Source organism: Phascolarctos cinereus, unplaced genomic scaffold (assembly GCF_003287225.1).
Source record: "Phascolarctos cinereus isolate Bilbo 61053 unplaced genomic scaffold, phaCin_HiC Scaffold_4;HRSCAF=312, whole genome shotgun sequence".
Taxonomy (NCBI): Eukaryota; Metazoa; Chordata; class Mammalia; order Diprotodontia; family Phascolarctidae; genus Phascolarctos; species Phascolarctos cinereus.
In genome coordinates this window covers 234,094,407-234,119,368 of record NW_027555847.1, presented here as the reverse complement: position 1 = coordinate 234,119,368, position 24,962 = coordinate 234,094,407, and the positions used below count along the sequence as shown (strand labels likewise).

The 24,962-nt window shown below is 35.1% G+C and overlaps 1 protein-coding gene across 1 annotated transcript; it reads left to right on the top strand.

The window, feature by feature from the left end:
* Window positions 1-1,973: 1,973 nt before the first annotated feature.
* On the top strand, window positions 1,974-24,658 carry ANXA1 (annexin A1). The gene is made up of 13 exons (XM_021009517.1): window positions 1,974-2,082; window positions 7,293-7,372; window positions 7,657-7,765; window positions 8,938-9,032; window positions 11,391-11,504; window positions 12,458-12,548; window positions 14,425-14,504; window positions 14,726-14,782; window positions 17,325-17,418; window positions 17,961-18,056; window positions 20,604-20,662; window positions 22,563-22,685; window positions 24,281-24,658. The coding sequence occupies exons 2-13, from the start codon at window positions 7,307-7,309 to the stop codon at window positions 24,335-24,337; spliced, it is 1,041 nt and encodes a 346-aa protein (XP_020865176.1). The 5' UTR covers window positions 1,974-2,082; window positions 7,293-7,306; the 3' UTR covers window positions 24,338-24,658.
* Window positions 24,659-24,962: the final 304 nt, after the last annotated feature.

Here is a 24,962-nt window from a genome sequence, read left to right as displayed (position 1 = left end):
TATTCATTAAAAAAAACACACTGGAGTCACTATTGATGTTAGAACAAAATCTCCACTCTTACATCATACAGGAAACTTTTAGAATACCTGTTCTGTGATACTCATCATCCTTTCACACACCTTATAATCCTACTTCCTTGCTTCACATTTATTTGCACATTTACAAAATTGCCAAGAATTAGTTTGCTTTAGAGTTAACATGTAACTGAATCCATACAAAAGAGGTTTCACAGACAGACCTATTCCTGATAGTAATGATTACACTATGGCATTGTAGATCACTTCCTTTAACTTTTTTGGGTGGAGATGCAATATGGAGATCCTTATTTTCAATAGACAGCAAATATCTCATGAACCACAGGTTCAGATTTATATTAGCAAAATATGAGGCTATGGAAACCAAATAAACAAACAAGGCCTCAAAGGATCCCAAGATCACAGTGTTTTACATTTTTAAAAAATGCATTTATGCATTTAAAAAAATGTTTGAAACAGTGAGACCAATTTATCACTGTGGCATTATACAGTTTTGCCAAAATTATTTTCTAGAATAATTTAGGAACTTAAAAAGTTTGGCACAAACAGAATTGAACTACCCTGTAGGCCAACCTTTCTTCCTCAAAACCTACTGGCAAAAACCAAAAATGAAACAAAATAAAAAGAGAAGCTGAGTAAAGCCTATAAAAAGAATTATTTTGACCCCAATGTATTCCTAGATTTTTTTTCTTTTTTTGGGGGGAGGTGGGTGGATTTTATATTCAGCATCAAATGACAGATAATTAAAATAGTTGAAATTTCAACTTGTCATGGGAATAGGGGAGGAGAGTGGGAGGAGAAACACTAGGAAACAAACCAGTTTCTCTTTTTTAAGTTTCTTACCCATGGCAAGGAATGACCCTGGGAGAAAGTCTATCTGCCAACTGTCTCAATTCTCTAGTCAGGATACTGTACTGTAGTTAAATACAACAGCAATATTTCTCAAATTGTGCTTCCAGGAACCCTGAAATACCTCAAGTATGCGTGTGTGTGGATGTGTTCAATGAACCTTGGTTTATTTGCTAAGAGCATTGAAATATTAATTTCAGAGAATTTTACTATGAGACTCATGCAAAAGTTTTGTTTCAACTGGAGGTTCTATCTACCACTACTATGGAAAAGTTTGAGAACCACTGATACAGAAACTTTCTGTCTTTGCCCTGAATCCTTGCTCCTAACCTGCCACTTTAAGAGACGATTCCAACAGCTTTCTCTAGCTCCTTTTGGAGGGAAGTAAAACCAAGAGAACTGATAAATTGTAGAGGGCTTCACATTCATCCTGCAGGAATTAAAACAGGATCATAGATTGAGAGGCACATTTAGAGGTCATCCAATCCAAAATTCATATTTTGCAAATAAAGACATTGAGGCTCACTGAGACATGCCCAAGGTAATCCAGGCAGGAGGAAGAGCAGGGATTTGAACCTAAATCCTCTTACTCCTCATCAGTGTTTTTCCCACGTGTGGGCTACAAACCTTCTATATGTGGACTTCCTAGGCCAAACCACAGCTCTCAAATCTTGGAACTTAAGCTTAGTAGAATATAAGAACATAAGCTACTTGGGGGCAGGCACTTTTTACTTTTTTCCATTGTATCCCCAATCTACATTATACTGGTTTGAACATTGTAGGCAATTAATAAATATCTTTGAAATTGGATTGTCCCTGGGTTTTCCTCAGTAATAGTCTACATCTAGAAATCTTTTTTTCCCCATGGTCAAACAGAAATCAAAAGTAAAAAAAAAATTAAAAAAGTGACATATTCACCCTTCCTAATCTGTTCCCCTTCCTTTTTTCCTTTTTTTTTTTTCCCCTTTGAGAAGTCAGTTATGAGCTGGCTAGCTGATTGCATTTTGTTTAGGGGGAGGACTTAGTCATGTCCTAGACAAAAGGCAGCCAATCACTGGAGTTTGTACTACAACTCTTGTTGCTAGGTGTGGTCAGTCCTCCCAAATATATAAAAATTACAAGCTCTGGTTTTGCATTTCCAGCTTGAAACTTTCCCTGAAGGTTGTTTCATTAGCTGTTTGGGAGAGAAAGAAAAAGGTGAGTTTTCATTTCCTCCTTAGGAGCTCTCTGTTGCTTTTAAAAAACTTTCCTAAATTCACTATCCCCTAAAACTTAGCTCTTAGTTAGAAGCAGCTGGCTCTGGAATTTACAGAAGAGGTGGGTGTGACTTGCTTTTTCTAAAAGTTTTTTTTTTTTGTAAAAGTGTTTATGCAATTATATTTAGAATCAATGTGTTGAAACTGGCAAACTATTTACTTTTGCTGTCCACTGGATAAAAGGATATAACAGGAAGAATGACGTGAGGCCAGTTTACTTGGCATTAGAATCCTTCAGTTTCTGGGCAGTTACCATGGAAAAGGGTGTTGTTTTCCCCTTTCCCCTGCAAGTTATGAGTTTCCACCAAAGCTATGCATGCCTTATATAGACAGGAAAGGGAGGGGAAGGGAAGAGGGAGCCTGTGGTTTTCAGTGAATCTCTGAGAAAAGAGGAGGCAATTCATAGTGTAGTTTATTGCAGCTGGAAGCCAAGTTAACCAAATTTGAATTCACAATAGTAGCAATTGTTTCTAATTAAGGCATTTTGAAATTCATGCTTTTGTTTTAATTGTCCTTAGTAAGCTGCCTATAAGCTTCTCACCAGTTTTCCTTTACAAGGGTGTGGTCACATTCCTTTTCTAGGTAGTTCATGTGCTAACCTATTTCTCAATTATGTATGTCATACTTGAGGGGAAAGGAAATAGATGATTTCCTGGGTGGTGTACAGTAATGGTATACCCTGCAGAAATGGGAGCTGAGGCCTTTAAGGCCTTCCTCATTCCAGGGACCGTGGTGATAGAAGAAATTAATGGGTGGGGCAAGCAAAAAGAAAAGAGTCATTATGGCGGCTCTGGATTAGAATTTAGAGGAACTGTGTTTTTAAGTCCTAGTTCTGCTTTTTACTACCCTTTTTATTGTGGGCAAGTTACTTAAGTACTCTGTCTCAGTTCTCTTGTCTTCTCAGAGGCAGCCTGGCAGAGTGTCCCAAAAATCAGTCTGAGTTCAGGTCCTGACTGCTACATATTATTTTTGTGACCCACACCTCTTTGTGGTGCCTACAGCTCTCTAAAACTCTAAAGCATCAATTTGCATCACTACAGGGAGTTCCTGGTATTACAGACTGTTCTGAAAATCCCCTAAACAGGTCCCCTCCTCTTCAAAAAGAATATTCCCCTTCCAGCTCAAAATGTATAATCTTAATGAAACTTCTTATTTTTTTTTGAGACTTAAAAGTACTGGGGCTACATTACTTTGGAGCTATTCATTATCTCAAACTATCTTTCAAAGATTATTTCTGAAATATTTTTGTGAATGTTAAGTTTATAAACATTTAGTAAAAGTTTCTAATAGTTAAATACCATGTACATAATTAAGCACTTGATTAATTTAAGTTTAGGATGTTCTTAAAATCTTCCTCTACTCTCACTTTTGGAAGATTTATGTTGAAAATAATTTAAATGTGGTGAAATTCTGATTCAATCATATTCTTAATAGTATAATTTTGGCTTAACCATGTGTGCTACCTCATTTGGAAGGTGGGGAATTAAAACCTGGTTAAGTTGATACTTAACAGGTAATTAGTAATGACTTCATTGTCTAATCTAATAATGATTTTGCTAAACATTAAAATGTATATTTATTTAAGAGCTTCCTAAAGAAGAATAAGTTGTTAGAAATCTAGACCAGGTGAACTGAGTACCTCCCAGTTCCATTATTCAGTTCAGTAAGCATTTATGAAGTGCCTACAATGGTAAGGTGAGTGATTGCACAAGGTAACAGGAGAGACAACATGACTTGTTGGAAAGAAGTCTGGCTTTAAAGTCTGGAAGACCTGGCCTCAAGTTCCTTCTCAAATACATACCATCTGTGTGACCACAGACAGCTCATTTAGCTAGTTACTTTCTCTCAGTGTCCCAAAGAAACTGAATTCTAAGACTTTAAGTTGAAGGTGAGTTGCTGATCCGCATTATCAATGGATGAAGTTTCCACAAGAGGAGTTTCCTAATGGAATTAAATTATAGATTAGGACCATCTTTCCTTCTTTCCTTCCTTTTCTTTCTCACTCACTCTCTCCCTCTCCTTTCTCTCTCCCTCTATCATCTCTCTATCTGTCTCTGTCTCTCTCTCCACCAGGCTTGGGGGACAGCACACAGAAAGGCTATAGGTATGCCAAGGAAAGGCAGATTTTGGGGAAGAACAATTAGATCTGGACTGAAATATAAAAAATTTGCCGGACAATAAATCTTGAAAGATAGAGTAGACCCAGATTTTGATGGGCTTTAGATGTTAAAGAAAGCCATTTATGTTTTCTCCTGGTAGCAAGAGGAAATCACTGAAGATTCTTGAAAGGGAGGGGCTGACATAATCAGACTTTGGTGAGATTACTTTGGCAGCTGTGTATATCTTTGAAACAAGACTTTTGTTTGAAATAAACTGAAACTTGGGTAATATTTTTTTTCCCTGTAAAAACACCAATCTGAGAGGGCAGAGGCCTGAGTCCCTGCTATACCACTAGCTAACTAAATAATCCTGTAATTCAAGGGAACTGAGACCAAAGAGTTTTAGAGACTTGACTGAAATCACATTGTGGGTTTCCTTCCTATAAGATTACCTGCTAAAATGGAAATCTTAGCAATTAATACAGTAGTCTTTTCACTACATCAGTTAATTAACAAGCACTAAAATGCCTACTATGTGGGGGCAGCTAAGTGGTATAATAAATAAATAGTATACTGGGCCTAGAATGAGAAAGACCTGAATTCAAATCTGGCCTCAGACACTAATTAGTTATGTGACCCTGTTCAAGTTTCTTAAGCCTCAGTTTCCTCATCTGAAAAATGAGATAATAATGGCACTTGCTGCCCAGGGTTACAGTGAAGATAAAATGAGGTAGTATTTATAAAGCAAAACTGAATGTGCCATTATCACTTTTGTTCCTACTGTGTGACAGGAGCTGTGTTAGGCGCTGGTTGGTTTTGGGGGGATGGAGCAAAATTAAATTAGCCACAGTGTTTTGCAATTCCCTATGTGGGAAAAACATGATTTTCCAAAAAATTAGGGTGTCATTTACTTTTTCAGGATATTAGCTTGGTATAACTTGGTATTTGTAGAAGGATAGACTGATTGTCTTTCTTATTTACATAGGTAGGTAAGGGAGATTCTTGTAGGCAAGACATAACAGGGCAGAGGCTGACAGATTTTTTTTAATCCACCCTTAAATTGCTTTAGAAACCTGCCATTTTCTGACTCAGTCTCCAATCAGCATATGCTTTCATTTTTAAATGAATTTGAATTGCAAGTGGAAATATTACATCAACAATTGAGTTGCAAAATGCCCTAGGCCCTGGAATTATGATGGTTTGCCATATTTAAGTTATGTTCTAGTCTTGGTCTGTACTTAGGATGATTCCCTAGCCCCACCAGAAGTTTGTCTTCTCAAGCTCAAGAAACATGCATTCATTAGGTAGTGAAAGCAGATAGCAATTAGGAAGAAAACAATTAAGATTTTAAAAACTTGAAAAATTTCAAGGTCTATTCTATTTAAGTGAGTTGTCTAGTATTATTAATATGTTTCTTTTGGAATGCTTTTATCTCAATTTGTACTTAAAAGGTGTTCTTTGTTTATTTGGTTGGCTTTAATGTTGCTTAATAAAGCAATTATTTGCCTTGTCAAAATATTCCTGACTGCAAAAACTGAACAAAGGTCTCTCTGGACATGCAAATACAGGAGCATTACTAATCTCTTAGAAATTGACATATTCAGCAACAGATATCCTAGGATTAGTAGACAGTGATTGTTCAGTAACGTATTAAAGAGAAGAGATATGTATTGCTGCTGCTTATGTGGCAAGGGAGGCTTTACACTTTACAATGAAAACAGCCACTCTGCAAAGGGTTTGGCTTATTTATCTTGATATGAGAACCAATGAAGCACAGAGAAGCTTTATTTCTGGGTTATAAGATGATGTTAGTGTTTTGTCAGTGTTTTTATGAAGAGTTCTGGATTTGAAATCTGAGCATCTGGGTTCAAATTCTGCTCTGTCATTGCCATTTTGGGAAAGTCACTAAACCTCTTAGCCATCATGTAAAATGGGGGAGCTGGACAAGATGACCATCAAAGTTTCTTCGAACTTTAAATCTTGACATACTGGCTGTATTGCCATGGGTAAGCCACTTATCTGCTCAGTGTTACGAGCTCTCAAAAGCTATGCTATTAATGATGTTCTGAGGTCAGAGGCCCCCAAAAAATCACGATCTGAAACCCAAATCCCAAGTTCTTCAAGTATTTTCGAGGCATAAGATACTCTGAATGAATAAATATTGCAGACAATGAAATATATTTTTTATTTAAAAATAAGTCTAAATGTTCAATTAAAAAATTCTAGTCATTTGATATAAAGAAAACAAAATGCATTTCTGCCTCCTAGGAATATATCAAAGATAATTTAACCTTTGCCTCATAATTAGAAATATATACTAAATTTATATAATATACAGTATATTTTTGTATAATGTACACAATAAATATATGCTATATACATTGTAAATAGATAGACAAACATGCATGCATACATATAAAAACATATATATATATAAATATACCACTATTAAAATAATACATTGTGCCTTCAAGGGAATGTGTTGCAAATGTGTGCACATGCACATATGTATGTATATGCATTCATAGGGGTGTGTTTATATATGCATTCATAGGGGTGTGTTTATATGTGTACATTTTTGTCCTCAGGGGTTATTTGCACACATAGAGCCGAGTGTTCTGACTTTTCCATGAAGGTTAGCTTTCAAGTTTCACTCTTAGAGTACTTCCCTGTAATTGACTGACTTAACTTACTTATTATTCTACTTATAGTTCTCTGTGGGCTATAAAAGTAGACATCAAGTATATTAGGATGGTGAGTCAAAGAGAATCTATACTGAATGCAATCCTAAGGGCCTCTGAAAGAAGTACATGAGCTTTGTGATAGAGATAGGAGCAGTAGTTTCTTGCTCAGATTCTCATCTTTGTCTTCAGATAGAACAACCTGCCTCTATCAAAGTCAAATGTGATTAGAAAGCTGTGTGGTGTATAATTTACCTCAACTACCAGTTACAGTAGATTTGTGGCAAAATACTCCAGGAAAATGAGCATTAAAATGCTATCTAAATGTTGTTACCCCTTCAATTTAATGTTTGCTTATGTTTTCTTTTCAGACATCTCTTTGAAAATGGCTATGGTATCAGAATTCCTCAAGCAGGCCTGGTTTATAGACAATGAAGAACAGGAGTATGTTGTAAGTATAGATATTAATAGTTTATTAAAATTATGGTATCTTCTGCCACCTTCTGTTCCATTCTTCTTTATATGTTGTATTTCCATATTAGAATGGAAGATCTCTGAGGGAAGGCACCGCCTTGTATCTTTATATTTACTTCCTCCTGCCCACAGTGCTTTGGACAGTGCCTTACCACAGTGCTCACATAATGAGCAATTAAGAAATTACGTACTTACCTATCAACATATCAAACAAAGCTGGGTATTTAAAAACAAATTCCTTTAATTTTCTTTCCCCTTTAGAAAACTGTGAAGGGGTCAAAAGGAGGACCTGGGCCATCAGTTAATACCTACCCTAGCTTCAACCCATCTTCTGATGTTGCTGCATTGGATAAAGCTCTAACTGTGAAAGGTAATTATGCCATATCAGAACATTCCCCTTTGGAAAACATGTGGACATATGATCTTTTAACAATGACCCATGAGGGCAGGAATTATCAGAAGGTTTTTCTTCCTCAGAGCCTAGCACCAAGGTGGCCATAAATAAGTATATGTTTGAACTGAAACAAATGGGGAAACATTTCTACTTCCATTTCAAAGTTGAGGGATTTCCAGGTGAAATAAAGTTGCAGTTTATTAATAGTTAGGAGATGCTTAATTTCTTAGCAGTAATTTCAGATTTGTACAATCATAGGCTCTAAAGTTGGAAGGGTTAGTAGTATCTTAAGGACTGATATGAGAAAGAATAATATCACTCTTCCTATCTACCCATTGTCTGGTCCAAGTTTGAGTTGAAGATACAAAGAATCAGGATTGAAATTTCTTTTCTCTATTCCTTGCTGTCCAGCCACAGATCCATCTGAAAATTACAAGTTGGGGAAGAGAGAGAGCTATTTTACCCCTTTCCTTACTAATGAGAGGTCAAATGACATAATAGGTCTCAAAGCTACGAAAACATAGGTTCAAATCCTGCCTCTAATAAATACATGACTGTGTGACCTCAACAAGTCATTTAATGTGTCAGGGATCTAGACAGCTCTTTGACACTATAAATTGAAGAGAAGGGGCCAACCTGCTCTGGTAGAGGAAATTTCCTCGCCAAAGAGTTTCGGTGGCCTATGAAATCACAAGTCCAATCTTTATCCTCTATCTCTGCTATTCTAACAGGTTGGAAAAAAATTATTTGTTGACTCCGGGAAACTATTCCCATAATATACCTTCAAGATTAAAAGAAGAATAGTTTTGAGGTTATCTATTACTTAATCTGCTCCTTTGATAAATATGATTGGAAATTTTGTTCTATGGCTTTTAGAAATAATTGTTAGGCTAAAACACAATCTAAAATGATTCAGAATTTTGTAACTTTTCTTGAATATAACTTAAGCTTACAAGTCTAAGGGGTGAATCGACTTCATAAGACAATCTAATTCATATTGTAATGCTTAGCAGAGTTTTTTCCCTCCCAGAGGAAAATGTAATAGATTGTTTATCTGCCATTTTGACATTATAGCAAATACAACCTAACCAATAGCATCAAAGATAAGAACATAATTCTGAAAGTTTGGTTGTCCCTCAATTTTTTAGGTGTAGATGAAGCAACCATCATTGATGTCTTAACAAAGAGAACCAATGTTCAACGTCAGAAAATCAAAGAAGCATACCTCCAGGAAAAAGGAAAGGTAAACTGAAAACTTCTTTATTGAGTTCAAGATCTTAATTTTAGCCTTGTTGTAGTAACTCTAAGGTAACAGGCCACAAGGGAAAGAGAACTACCTGTGAAGTGAGACGATCCCACTTCTGCCACTTACTGCCTGTGTTACCTTGGACAATTAACTTAGTATGTGTAGGTCTCAGTTTTCTCACCTATAAAACGAGGTGGTTGGGCTAAATGACCTTGGAAATCACTTCTGTCTCTAGCTCTAGGATCCTGTGACTTTTTAAGCACATTTATAGTCTAACACAATCTTAGGTAATAAGATAATTACCCTTCAACTACCATAATTTAACCTTTAGACATTCAAGTTTAAAAGTAAAGACTAGAGGAACCAGGTCACACTTCCAACCTCTTTCCCCAGCAAGAATCTTGTTTATAATAAATGAAGAGCCTAAATAAAAAGTATATTATACCATCATTATTTGAAAAGCACTATTTGAACTGAGGGCAGCTAAGTGGTGCAGAGCGTAGAGCACTGGGCTTGGAATTAGGAAGATTCATCTTCATGAGTTTGACTCTGGCCTTAGACATTTACTAGCTGTGGGACCCTGGGCAAGTCACTTAACCCTATTTGCCTTAGTTCCTGATCTATAAAATGATCTGGAGAAAGAAATGGCACAAAGAGTTGGATGCAACTTAAAAGCGAGGGAACAACACCAATATTTGAACTGGAAGGAACAGTTTGCTTAATATTCATTGGTGTCCCAAAAGTCTTAGGGCAGCTTTAAGCTTTAATAACACTAGAATTATAAATGTTACAAACCTACAAAAACGTAACTTAAAAGTTAATTTTAATATTTATTCTTATCTAGTTTTGTGCATTTTGAAAAATAAATTTTTATTTTTTAATTTTAACAAGACAGTGTACTGCCCTGTCATGCATGTATGAGTTTCTGGATGATACTTTTTCAGACTAGTATATCAGTAAAGGCAGGTCTCTTGCATAGCTGCCTCAGTTATCTGATCTACTCCATGAGATTTTTTCTTGTAAGGTCAAAACCATCACATATGCATCAAAACCTCACATTTTGGGGGGGTGATCTTAAGGCTAGGGCTACAAATGCATTTCGTTAAGTCACTAAGCATCATCTGGTAAAAGTTTTTGCAAAGTTCAAAAATCAACTGGAATGATTTAGATAGCACAAGTTGGTGGTTGTGATAAATTTTAATAAGAAGTATATTAATATCTAAAAATTTAAATAATCACTTTTCTAAAGTTTTTGTAAGTTTATAGCATTTGTGCTGAAATTATTAAAGCTTAAAATTGCACTAAGACTTTTGGGACAAGCTGTATGTATATGTAGTGGCACTTATAAAAATTTGTGTGTGTGTTTGCATATTTTATCTCTTAGAACAATAGGATATTGGTGCTGGAAGGAAACATAGATCATCTAGACCACCCCCTCTTTTTTTTTTTAATAGATGAGCAAATGGAGTCCAAGAGAAAGGAAATTACTCTCCCAGGGTAGCATAAGAATAAATAACAGAGCACAGACTTAAGTTAACACCTATTTCCTCTAAATCCATTGTTCTTTCTACTAGGCCATGTTGCTGTTTCTCTTTTCTCACCTGAAATAAATGCAGCAACATTTATGACATCCCTGTTATACTTAGACTTTGTTGAGTTTCAAATGCAATATAACTAGCTTGGATAATTATAAATATATCAGTTCAAAATTTCACTTTATATAGATGATTTTGCCTTCCCTGAAGCATGGTGGAATGAGCAATGGACTTGGCATCAGAAGATCAGGAATCTTATCCCAACTTTGCCATTCATTACCTTTCCCAGGCCTCAATTTTCTCCACTGTAGAATGCAGGTGTTGGGCAGGATTGACTTCTAATTTTTCTTCTAACTCCAAATCTACAATTCCTCTGAAGAAAGGTTCATGACCATGTTGCATTTTTGTCTTCCCTCAGTGCCTTAAAGTGTTTTAATAACTTGTCAATGCCATTTTATGGATTCCTCCTTAACCCCTTTAGAACGTCTGATCTGATTACTCATAATGTAGGCCATACTTTTCAAGAATGGCTTTGTTGGGGCAGCTAGGTGGTGCAGTGGATAGAGCACTGGCCCTGAAGTCAGGAGGACCAGAGTTCAAATCTGACCTCAGATTTGAACTTAACCCCAATTGCCTAAAAGCAAATAAATAAATAAATAAAATCATTAATTCAATCAATATTTTTTTAAAAAAAGAATGGCTTTGTTTAGGTAGCAATCAACTTCTTCTAGTCTTCTCCAAGGAAAAAGCCACAGAACTACAAGGAATACCAAAGTGCTTCATAACTTGACTCACAAATGCTACCTGTTCTTTTCTATAGCCCCTGGAGGATGCTCTGAAGAAAGGCCTTACAGGCCACCTGGAAGATGTTGCCCTGGCTCTGTTGAAAACCCCAGCCCAGTTTGATGCCCAGCAGTTGAGGGGTGCTATGAAGGTAATTTATGATGTTTGAAAATATCTAACTGATGTTCTTCTTCTTGGCCAAACCTATAGGACCTAATGCATAAACTAGGGCTGTCAGTAATTTGATCAACAAATATTTTTAAGTGCTTATTATGTGCCAGGCACTGTGCTAAATGCTAAGAATACAACAAAAGGCAAAAACATGATCCCTGCCCTCAAGGAAGTCACATTCTAATCAAGGTGCCAGAATGCAAATAACTATGTACATGCAAGATAGATATATATATATAGTGTTCTATTTGCTAAATTCCAATTAACATGACACGTTAGTGCTTGTTGTAGGGCTAGGATGTTATGATGCAGACCCAGGCAGCTTTCTACCCTAGGCTGTTGTGAACCAGGACATTTTGAAACAGTCCGGGGAGAGTTTGAATTATATCTGGCTGTGGGTCCATTGGGTGAGGAGTATACAGCCTGTGCCAAAAGTCTTAGTGCAGCCTTTTACTTCTAAAGTGAAGTGCTGTGCTATAACTTTTGGGATGCCTTTTCTAAGGATTGCTTTCTATACTGAGCAATAGGCTTCCAAACACTTAAAAACTTCCTTGCTGACCACTTTTACCTGGGGTCACTGAATATGTTTTAATTAAATAACTGTTTATATGAATTTTTAAGGTCTGAGTGGTTCATTGCAAAGGATGTGGAACCCCTTCTCCAACAGTACAAATTGAATATAATGATTAAAACTCATTATTACTAAATGATGGAAAAAACCTAGCCAAACAAGTCAGATACTAATAAATGATATTGTAAGGCTGGTCTCCGAGAGTATATTTAATGGTAATGCCTACTTATCCAAATGCTTTCTCATGAAGATTTCTCTCACAACAGGGGAGGGAGGATAGAGTTAAAACTAGTAGACTTCAGGGCCTTAAAGTAAAGAGTTATTTTTATTTAATAAGGCCTTTCCTCATATATTTTGTGCAGGGCCTTGGAACAGATGAAGACACCTTAATTGAAATTTTAGCATCAAGAAATAATAGGGAAATCAGAGAAATCAACAGAGTCTACAAAGAGGGTAAGTCAACATTGGTTTATACAAACATAGTGAGATAGATGAGAAGGAGAATAATATGTTTCCTAAAATTTTAAATTTGTTAGTGGTGACAGGCTTTTTGTAAACTCTACACATTCAACTATTTGGGACAAGCAAAAGGTCATCCAGATAGGCAAATTGAGAAAAACAAATAAAATGAACTTCTATAATCAAACTCAAATAAAATCAACATGTTGACAAAGAATTGGTCATTAAATGGTATTTAGAGATGAAATGTAGTAAATACATATATTTATTAGTTGGGTTTTATAAGTCTACTCCATTCCAAGTTTTGAGGCTGGTTTCTGAAGGAGATCTTTTTCTTTGAAGAGAGCCTGAAAAAATGGCTTAGCTGTCCCCTTTCCTCTACAAGATGGCCTAGCTATGAGGTTATAACTGGCATTATTCTTAATTTTGGCTTTTCAAACATGGGTAAATTGCTACATCTCTAGGGATGACTAAGAATAATAGAAGTAATTATTTACCTCCTGTATGGACCTGAGAACAGAGATGTATTTCTTTTTCTTTTAAATTTTACTTTACTACACTCTGTTAGTGACACGCCACGCATTGTAAAGAACAGAACTGTAGCAAGGAATTCTCTGGGAGCACTCCATATTATTCAGCATCTTTTGTCTCTTAATCTTATAAGCAATGCACAGCAGTCTAACAGATTTTCACTGGAGATCAAACTTACCACAGTTCTCTGAGTGGCACATCTTGAAAGAAGTAGAATATATAATTACTCCTCATATAACAGGTTTATAGTATAATTTAATAAAGCATTTGCAATCTTGTATTTTGAGATCTTATGTGAAACTTGGTACCTTGGGCCTTTTGGAGTCCAGCAAATAAGGCAATGGTACCCTGTGCCAGGGATTGTAAGTTCATGGCCTACCGGGGCCATTTAGGGTTTTGGAGTTTCATAAAAAACTCCCAATTTTAACAACAACAGCAACAGCAGAAGCAGCAGGTATCGTCTAGCACTTTAAAGTTTGCAAAGCTCTCTACATATATTGTGTCTTCTGATCCTCACAACAAGCCTATGACTTAGGTGCTATTATTATAATGAAGGCTCACAGAGGTTAAGTGACTTTCAGGGTCACACAGCTAGTAAGTACCTCAGGTAGGATCTGAACTTTTATCCTGGCATTTTATTCTTTTGGGCATTTATAAATAATTTTAATTCATATTTATGGACACATATATTTTATCATCTCTGCTTGATGATAATCTTATCAAGGGCAGTGACAATATCACATTTATTTTTGTACGTCATCTGGTACCAAACACTGTGCATAATAAAATTTTTTTTTCGATGAATAAACAAACAGTAGTAATAGTAAGCAATAGGAAAAATAAGATTATTATTCAACTGTTCAAGAATGGAAAAAAATATCCATCTCTAGGTTCCATTAAGATTCCCTATTTTCCTGCATTTTGCAACCTCTATGTATTTTCTAGCATCATATTGCTCTTAGTGTTTCCATCTTTTTATTTTTTTTAATGTGAACAAGAACAATGGATACAAACGGAATTTTATCCTAGCATCTCACTTTATAATGGGAAAATATTTCTTTTTTCTCACTTTCCTTACACAGGTTTAAGGACCACATGTATTGCTGAAAGCATTATCCATTTAATGGGGATCTTTATGGTTTAATTTGCAGTCCCTGAATATCTGCAATGGTGATGAAATAATGTGGCCTTCTCTCATTTACTGCTGCTTTACGGAACACATGACTTTGATGATACAAAGCCATACTCACTTACTTTGATTCTACTGTTATGTAGCAAAGGATACATTTTTCTCTCATTTAAAGTATCATTTCTTTTATTTTTCAATCTTGTAATATAGAATTTAAGAGAGATCTGGCCAAAGACATCACCTCAGATACATCTGGAGATTTTCAGAAGGCTTTGCTTTCTCTGGCCAAGGTATGTGATTGATTTAAGTAATTTCAGCGAATGTCACCTTTTGAAAAATATAAACCATGATTTTGAGATCTTTCAAGACACTTATCTTCTTTCCTTTGTGTATGATTCCTAAAACTTTTATTAAAAAATTATTATAAAGATGCTTTGGGTTATGTTGGAGAAAATAAGTTGTAAAAGAAGAATAATGGCATTTTCTATCTCCCTCCCCCCCCACTCACCAGGGCGACCGAAGTGAGGATGTTGGCGTGAATGATGATCTGGCTGATAATGATGCCAGGGTAAGGATGTGCTTGTTACTGTGAATTTTCTTTTCTAGTGTCCTGTACTTGCTGTAGCTACCTTTTGTATTTAGAATTTCCCCAATTTCTTTATGTATGAATGTCTCTTCATGACTTTCTTTTGGAGGCCAATAGCTGACTAACATTATCTTTATTCTTTCTATATTTTTCTTGTGCTATTTGAGGAATTAATGAAGGAAAAAGTATTTATGAGGTACTTGCTACATGCTGGGCCCTGTGCTAATCACTATTAATACAAAAATAAGCAAGCAAAAAGTCCCGGTCCTCAAGGAGCTAACATTCTAATAGAGAAAAACAGCACATATACATGGAAGTAGAGTTGGAAAGGAGAGGGATGGGTAAGGCAAAGCTTAGATATATTCAAGAAATAGTGTAGTCGTGAGATTGTTCAAGATAAAGTGGAAGGTCAGAAATCGAGAGTCCAAGGTTCCAAGGGGTAAGAATAGAATCGTAAATCTCATGTTGGAAGGGATCTCAGAGGTCGGCTAGTCTAATCCCCTCATTTCCCAGAGTAAGAAGCTGAGGCCCATTGTAGTTAAGTACCTGCCAAAGTCATGGAGGTAATAAGTATCAGCAGACAGATATAAATTCTAGTCCTTGGATGCCAGAGTCAATATTGTTTTCACTATACCATGTGTTTATATATTAAATAAATGAGGGAATGAAAGCAGGCATTTATTTGATCCTCTACATTTGTTTATATATTTGTTTATAAAATTTGTTTTGTTTATATTTATTTATAAAATGCTTCCATGAATTCTTGCTGATTCCATTAGTACTTTCTTTTTATTAAAATGTCAATGAATTTTTATTTGTTAGTTCTACTTTATATATTTTTAAATTAATTTATTTTGATTTATCAACAATCACTTCCATATGCTTTTGAGTTGAAAATTTTTCTCCCCCTTCCTCCCCCCCACCCTCCCCAAGATGGCGCATAATCTGATATAGGCTTTACATTTACATACCCATTAAACATATTTTCACATTAGTGAAGTTGTAAGTAAAAATTAAAACTAATAGGAAGAACCATCAGAAAGATGAAACAAAACTCAACAGAAGGTAAAAATAAGTGATAGCGATTCGACTTCCATAGTTCTTTCTTTGGATGTAGACAGCATTTTCCATCCCGAGGCCTCTGGAGATGTCTTAGATCCTTGTAATGCTGAGAAGGGTTCAGTTTAACAGTCTTAGTCATTGCATAATGTGGCTGTTATTGTGTACAAAGTCCTCTTGGTTTGGCTCACTTCACTCAGCATCAGACCATATAAGTCTTTCCAGGTTTTTCTGAAGTCAGCCTGTTCATCATTTCTTATAGCACAATAGTATTCCATTACATTCATATACCACAACTTGCTCAGCCATTCCCCAATTGATGGGCATCCTCTCAATTTCCAATTCTTTGCCACCACAAAAAGAGCTGCTATGAATATTTTTGTACACGTGGGTCCTTGTCCCATTTGTTTGATCTCTTTGGGATATAACCCTAGAAGTGCTATTGCTGGATCAAAGGGTATGCACATTTTTGTAGCCCGTTGGGCATAGTTCCAAATTGTTCTCCAAAATGGTTGGATCACTTCACAACTCCACCAACAATGTATTAGTGTTCCAATTTTCCCACATCTTCTCCAACATTTATCATTTTCCTGTTTTGTCATGTTGGCCAATCTGATAGGTGTGATGTGGTACCTCAGAGTTGTTTTGATTTGCATTTCTCTAATCAATAATGATTTAGAGCATTTTTTCATATGACTATAGATGGCTTTAATTTCTTCATCTGAGAACTGTCTGTTCATTTCCTTTGACCATTTATCAATTGGGGAATGGCTTGTGTTATAAATTTGTCTTAATTCTCTATATATTTTAGAAATGAGGCCTTTATCAGAAAGACTGGTTGTAAAAATTCTTTCCCAGTTTTCTACCTTCCTTCTAATCTTAGTTTCATTGGCTTCGTTTGTGCAAAAACTTTCCAATTTAATGTAATCAAAATTATCTATTTTGCTTTTCATAATGTTTTCTATCTCCTGTTTGGTCATGAATTCTTCTGTTCTCCATAACCATTAGTACTTTCAAAGGGTAATATTTAACTTTAGAATAAGTCTGCTTAATCAGAAACATTTCTTCTTGGTCACATAATGTTGGCTTTTTATTGTTTCAAAGTCAATGATAACCTGTAATATGAGATGTGTATTCAAGGAGGAGGGATTCATGGGACTAGAGATAGGGGCAATTCTGAATTAGCAGTATCAGTTTGGGGTTTTGAAAAAATAATGAAGCTTCAGATGATTTCCTCTTGTTGCCACCAATTAAATTGCTACTTCTGTAGCCCTTACCAATAATACTGGGTGTATAGTAACCACTCAACAGATATCTATTGAGTAGTCCCTCAGGAAACATACCATATATTTTACTTCTCCAAGTGGGTAAAAATCCGATTTCTGGCTTGGCTTGTTTTTATCTGAAATTTTAATTCGGGCAACATTTAAGGAGGAATTGCTGCTTATTTTCTGCTTTACAACAGGCTTTGTATGAAGCAGGAGAGAGAAGAAAAGGAACTGATGTGAATGTATTCAATACTATCCTTACCACAAGAAGCTTCCCCCATCTTCGTCGTGGTAAGTAGAAGACACTGTTTTTTGGTAGGGGGTGGAGTAAGAAATGGGGTATATTTCTTTTTAGAAGTGGATTCAGAGAACTTCCCTGGAAATAGAGTAGCCAAATTGGAGAAGTATAAACTATCAAGCTTATATTCATTTCCTTGTCATCTTGTAAGCAAAATCTCTGAGTTCCTAGCCCATTGTTGTCCTCAAATGAAAGGAAACCAATCTTTTTCAAGATCATTCTTATGTTCCATGGTACTCCAAGTACAGAGCCCTTAACGTAGTTTTCTTTCCCATGTCTTTTCTGACTACTTTTTCAGATGTATAGCTTTTTTTAAAGCCCAAATTTAATCCAGTTTATAACTTTGCTTTGTGATTTATCATTCTTGGTAGCTAATAAGATTGCTTGCGATCTGTAGTTAATAAGATTGCTTGCTATCTGTGTCCCCTCAAGCCTGGTTCCTGCCCCCCTTCTCCAAGGGTTTGTTTCTTCTCTTGGCCATAAGTTTGGCTCTGGGGGTGAGATCATTTAGCTTGATTTTATTTTTCTTTTTTAGTGTTCCAGAAGTATTGCAAATACAGCCAACATGACATGAACAAGGTATTGGACCTTGAACTGAAAGGGGATATCGAGAACTGCTTAACCGCTATTGGTATGTGACTGCAGTTGAGATAAGCTATAGTTTTAAGTTTGAAAATACTCTTCTTCCTACAGAGAAATGATCTCTTTATTATATTCAAGTTCTGCTGGAGTAAATCTGGCACACATTCTTGGTAAAGAGCTATCCTTTTTTCCTCTGACAAGAGATGCCTTTATAAGAATTCCAACATTGCCCTTTTATTTCAAGTATAGTTGAGGGTAGACAATATAGATTAGGGGAGGAGGAATGCATCAGTTCAATCAATTGCTCCTAGTATGTGCTGGGGACTGGGAATATCACTACAAAAGTGAGACAGTCTGCCCTCAAAGAGCTTGTACTGTACCAGAGGATATAGCATATTCAGAGGTAAGTATTTGAATGATACATACAAAATAAATACATAGTGATTTGGGCAGGTAGTACACCAATGACTCTGGGAATCAGGTTGAAGCTTCTGTTATTTCACGATTTAAAAACTGCTATAGAATTTGTTCCCATTTGAGAGGCGACAGGTTCTAGAGAAAACTGAATGCTCAAATCTTGGCATAACTTGTCCTTGCAAAGAGATGGCTATCCACTTAGAATCATAGAATCTCAGAGTTTAAGGGAATTTTAGAGTTTCACATAATTCAATCTATAAGCAATAATAACAGCTAGTATTTAAATAGGTTTGCAAAGACAATTACAGATATTAACTCATTTAATCCTCACAACAACCTTGTGTTGTAGGTACTATTATCCCTACTTTATAGGTGAGCAAACTGAGGGAGATAGAGGTTAGATGACTTGTTAGAGGTCACCCAAGTGACATTAGGGAGTATTCAAACTCAACTGTTCTTGATTCCTGGTCCTCCATTCCATTCACTGTACCATCTCGATCCCTTTACTGGTTAATATCCCTGATAGATGCTCATCTGGCTTTCACTTTTAAAGTCTTAATGGTAGATACCTATTAATTTATAAGGCAGTACATTTCATCGAACAATAGAAACGCTTCCTTACCTTGTGATTTACAATCCCTCTCCTGAATCTGCTTCCCATTGATTCTAATTCTGCTACCTTTTGGAACCACATAGCCTATTTCATGTCTTCCAGATGGTACTCTTCTTGTATTTGAAATCAGGTATCACAGTTTCCTTAAGTTTTGCCTTCTTACACATCCTAGGCACCTTTAACTGTTCTACCTATCACATCATTTCAGCACCTTCTCATACAGATGCTCTCAATTTTCAATGTCCTTGAAATATGACCCCTAGAACTGAACATCATACTCCATGTGTGGTCTAGTGACCACTGAAATTTATTATTCCCTTGTTTTGGAAAACAATGTTTCTGTTAATATAGCCTTTCAGTTTTTATTTTTCAGCTTTCTTACATGTCACATTCATTCATGTTGAGCTTATTGTTAACTAAACTTCCAACCCGCTCCATGTGAAGTGCTCTCTTACCTTTTCCAATACAGTGGAGATTTTTATCTCATGTTGTATTTGACATTTATCATTACATTTTAGTTTGCTCCTCATCTTTTTCAGTGCTCTTGGTTCTCCCACAGCTAGAACAAATGGAGATTGCCTCAGTTAGGTGCTAATAAATCTTTAAAACCTACTAATCTCTCCCTTAAGGAAAATGATCATTCTTATAGTAGTAAAAAGGGGAATAGGGGAGTTTCAGAAAAACATATTTTGAAATGGCATAACAAACATAAATCAAAGCAAACAAAAACCTGCCCAGCAATAGCAATTAAACCTCAAAAAAGTGGATTAGGCTGCCACCAGAGGTGAGTTCCCCTCTACCTCCACCCCATCACTGATGAGCTTCAATTAGAGATGGTTTTATTTGCTGGGGCATCATGTTTCTTATCTGCCCAATAAAATTCATTCGATAGAGTCCTCCATACATCTACAGGATGACAGGGCAGTTTTGCCTCCATATGCTACAATGGGGGAAATATTACACAATGATTCACAAAAAAGCCACATAGACCATCTGAATGACCACTTATTAATTAGCAAATATTTATAAAGCACTTGGCTGTGTACTAGGCACTGTGTTAAGTTCTAGGGATATAAGAAAAAGGAAAAGTGGATCCTGTTCTTACAAAGGAGTAGAACATATATAAAAGTAAGTATATATAAAATAAAAAGAGTAGATAGAAGGAAGCCTTTGAGGAATGTTATAGAATTCTGTCTGTTACAGGTTGCATTAGGTCACCTCTAAGGTCCTTTTAAGTTCTAAGAGTATATGATCCTACAATTATATATCTAGGAAAAGACAGATACTCATTTACCAGCCCCCCATAATGTCAACATGATTTTCCCCCTGTGATAAGCATACCAGCTATAAAACATTCACACTTATTTATTTATTTATTCATCTATTTATTTATTTATTTATTTATTTATTTATTTATTTATTCATTCATTCATTCATTCATTCATTCATTTATTCATTTATTCATTCTTTTTCTCTTTCATTCTTCCTCCCTCCCATCCCTTCCCATTCTTTCCCTTCCTCTCCCTTCCTCTCTCTCTCTCTTTCCCTTTCTCTCTCTCTCCACAGTGAAATGTGCCACAAGCAAACCAGCTTTCTTTGCTGAGAAGCTTCACAAAGCCATGAAGGTACAGTTTATCTAAAGTACTTTCTTTTGGGGTTGTCTTATTATTTACAAGTAAAGAAATGATATGTGAGGAAAAGTACATTTAAATGAGCAACTTTCATTAGGGTGAACCAGTGCCTTCAATGATGAAGAAAAGTTTATTTCACATTTTTAGAAAGCTATAGTTGGATTTCACATTTTTGAGGTAATTTTTGAGCATGCACTTGAATTTGTAAATAAAGTCCTTTTATAGAACCTTTGGTTTGCTTTGAGCATTGCGTAAAATTCCAATGCACATGAAAATTATGACATTTTCTTCTTCCTGTTGGCCCTTGCTGCTTAACTAGGGCCATCAAGGTGCTGGTTTTCTAATTTTCCTATTATTAAATTTCATCTTTTAATTATGTATTTCTATTGTCCACAAAGCAATAGTTGAATTTAAGAAACACAGAGAGCAACAAATATTTTAAGTTTGCTTTGATTATTTCAAACAACCTTAAAACTTATTTCTGCTAACAAAACAAAAGATGCTTTGGATTTAGGTGATTTTTGCTGGGCTAATAACTTCACAACATCCCTTACACTCATTTGTTTTCTGTTGATCTGTTCCATTAATTACCAAGAACCATCAGTGGAATGGAAATCAATGGATGTTTTACAAATACTCAGTGGTTTCATCTTTTAGTTACCATTGATTTCCCCTTGCCCCTTTCTTCATAAAAGAAATACAGGGGGAAAAACTTTCAAACTATTTCTATGTTTTATTATACAATAATTGGATTGGAAAAAAATACAAATTTCTGTGCCTTATATTTTATAACTAACTGTGATAGAATATATTTGTTTTCTTTTCTATCAGGTTTTCTGTCTCAAAACCTTATTTTCTGCATTTTGCATAATTCCTCTCACAGGGATTATTGTCTTCAAATATCAACCTCTTACCATAGAAAAAAAAGTTGTTATTTTTCTTCATTGCTAAAGGTTGCTAATCAGAAAAACAGAGTACAAAGAGATAGACATATATATTTACTTGTTCACACCCATTCACATATTATACATGCATATATATCAGTTTATACATGTTCATATATATTCTCAGTTTTAAAAAAATTAATAGGAAAGCATGAAGGAAGATAGCAAATAGCAGATATGTTCATGAACCAACCTGCATTCCCCTCCATGACAATAAGTCTATTCATCATCCCCAAAATCAAGAGGTTGGACTAGACCAATGGCTCACAAACTTTTGGGTCTCGGTACCTCTTTATACTCAAAAATTATTGAGGACTCTCGAAAAAGCTTTTACTTATTATTGGTGTTTAGCATATTAGAAATTAAAATGTCTTAGTATTATTATGAAAATAGTTTTGGCCTCACAGACCCCCTAAAAGGGTTTTAGAGATCCATATGGGTCCCTAGATCATACTTTGAGAGCCATTTGACCAGATGATCTTCAAGTTCCCTTCTAGCCCTTAAATCCTGTGAACCTATAAATATTTTCTAAGAAATAATTTCTTCATATAGTATAGAGCTTTGGAATAGAAAAGACAATGATGATTCGAAGTATAAAACCAAACAAACCTTTAAAAATGTCTCAGATTCTTTTGCATTGAATGTGAATTCAGGTCTTCTTACTACAAGTCTGAGTTCATTCTACTGCTCCATGAGAAATCCTAAACTGTTGCCTTTGGTGCATAGAGACTTGTTCAAGTTCATACAACTAGCATCAAACATACGATCTGAGCTTGTGTCTTTCAAACGCCAAGACTACCATTCCATCTACTATGCTACATGTTCCCTGTGTGTATGTATGATACCACAAATTCTTTAAGAAATGAAATGATATAGATGAGTACCCTTACTGCAATTTAGTGAGAATGTCATATGAATGAGTTAACAGTGTCAGTATTTGTTTTCAATAGGGTGCTGGAACTCGTCATAAGGATCTTATCAGGATTATGGTTTCTCGTTCTGAAATCGACATGAATGAGATCAAGGCATATTATCAAAAGATGTATGGTGTCTCTCTGTGCCAAGCCATCCTGGTATGTTTTGTATCTTTTTACAACATTATATGATAATCAACAATTCTTGTTGTGGCTTAATGTATTATTTGTTCCAAGGAGACAGGTAAGTATTTGCCCAAGGATAGTGATTTTTATTCATTTGCTGTTTAGAAAACTGCTGATTTTTCAGTTTAATGGCAAATGAGGCTGATTTTCATTCTTGAGGAGAAATAATTCTAGTTTTTAATGATATTTTCTTGGATTGGGGGCCTATTTGAGAAACTACTGTCCTAGTAATGAATGTCTTCTGTGACAAATGTTAACTTTCAAGTTAGGAGATCTTTGATCATAGATTAGGGTAAAAAGAGTCTTAAAAAATCTAGTCTAAACTCTTCATTTTGAAAAAAAATAGAACTATAGAAATTAAATTATCGTACAGCTCTTTAGTGGTAGAGTCAGAACTAAAACTCAGAGCTCCTGATATAGAGCATGCTCTCCTTTCCACTAAACCACACTGTCTCAAATAAAATTAAAGAAAAAAATAGTAATTGAGTTTGGTGTAAATACCTTTTTCTTTTCAGAGATTTCTCAATATCACAGCTAATTCCTTTTGACTATAAAGGGACCTTGTGTGTTCAGCAATGGATTGTTGGTTAGCTGCTCAGTTGGAGACATCCTTCAAATAGCATTTTTGAAGGCTTAATTTGGGAAAATAGTGCTTGGTTCTGAAAATGGATTCATTTGCTAAGCATTTGTCAGTGAGTGATTAAAGCATGTCTCAATTTGCCATCTTAAGGGGGAGACAAGAGAGGTATAATTATAATTTCTTTTAATTTATATAACTAGGATGTTGCAAGAATAAATGAATGAGAATTATATTTATAGATGAATTCCATTAAACTTAAAAACCTTTAATACTAAATTATACAAAGTTTTCTCAAAAATTAAGGAAAAAAGCACCCTACCAAACTCACAGTTATCCTATTTTATGCTTGAGGGAAAACTAAAGCATAGAGAGAGAATTATGGACCAACATGATTAATAAATATTAAATCAAAATTCTCAATAAACCTGGCAAAAAATCCCTATGGCAATTATTTACAAAGTCATCCACTATGGCTAAATTGAACATAATTGATTATGAACATAATTAATCATATTAAAACAAAAAAATCTAAACCCACATTATTTTATCAATAGATGCATAGAAAAGGGAACACACAAGAGAATAAATTCCAGAGCTCCTTAAAAGAATTGGCACTATTTTAATTGAAGCTATACCTAACAGAAAGGAGTAGCCAAAGAACCATCACTCTGTGTGTTTCTGATGAGCTATCATGAGCCAGTCTAACATGTGATAGGGTTAGCCTGATATCATGTTACATCTAGTCATAATGTATGGCTTTGTATTCCATCGTGTGATGGAATTACAAAATATTATCTGCTTCAATCACTTTGAAATATGAATCCAGTTAGCTTTGCTCATTCTGGGAAATAATCAACAAACAATTATTTGTTAAATGCCTACTGTGTCAAGAGTATTTAAAAATGAATTATCTTTCAATTACTGATGACCATAAAGAATTGATGGTTGTTTTCAGGTAATATTAATATTCTTTTTCTTAAATTTACAGGACGAAACCAAGGGAGATTATGAAAAAATCCTGGTTGCTCTGTGTGGAGGAAACTAAATGGCATTATTCTGATATACTCCAGCTTTATCATCAGAAGATATTATTACATTTATCTTTGCTACTTAGAAAATATAGCATAGATTCAAACAGAGAAGTTTTTTTAAAAGCTTGGATTATTATTCAGCCATCTGCTTTCTGGAAAATTTAGTCTGGAAAACTTATTCTTTTTTATCTCAATGCTGTATAGTAGTGCTAAGATTTTTTAAAAAATATTTATCCAAAAAGCATGTACCCAAAATGTTTACATTTAACAACATTAAAAGGTATAACTTAAGGACTTTATATAACATGGAAAATAAAGCAAACATGTAAAAAGGATTGATGTGTCATTGGCCACTTTATACTATTTTAATTTTTACACCAAATATGCATGGATACATACAGGTATTGATTGAAGGTATTGGACCCAAACCTAAATTGTAGTGTTTTAGTGGAATATGCATTCATAGATTGAAAGGAATTGGTTTACACTTTAGAACACAAACACTCAGATTTTATTATTTGGTAGTAGCTCCATTACAGGTAAACTGTTTTCATGTTAATGAATTTGTTTAGTTTGCAAGTATTGTAAGCATTGTACAGTTGAATATATATCAGGAATTAGCATCAAAATAAAAAAAAA

Bases quoted from the DNA above. Each gene is read 5' to 3' on its own strand.
- ANXA1 (XM_021009517.1), top strand. From the start codon at position 7,307: ATGGCTATGGTATCAGAATTCCTCAAGCAGGCCTGGTTTATAGACAAT. The intron at 17,419-17,960 runs GTAAGTAGAAGA...TTTCTTTTTTAG, and splicing joins CTTCCCCCATCTTCGTCGTG to TGTTCCAGAAGTATTGCAAA. The intron at 22,686-24,280 runs GTATGTTTTGTA...TTAAATTTACAG, and splicing joins CTCTGTGCCAAGCCATCCTG to GACGAAACCAAGGGAGATTA.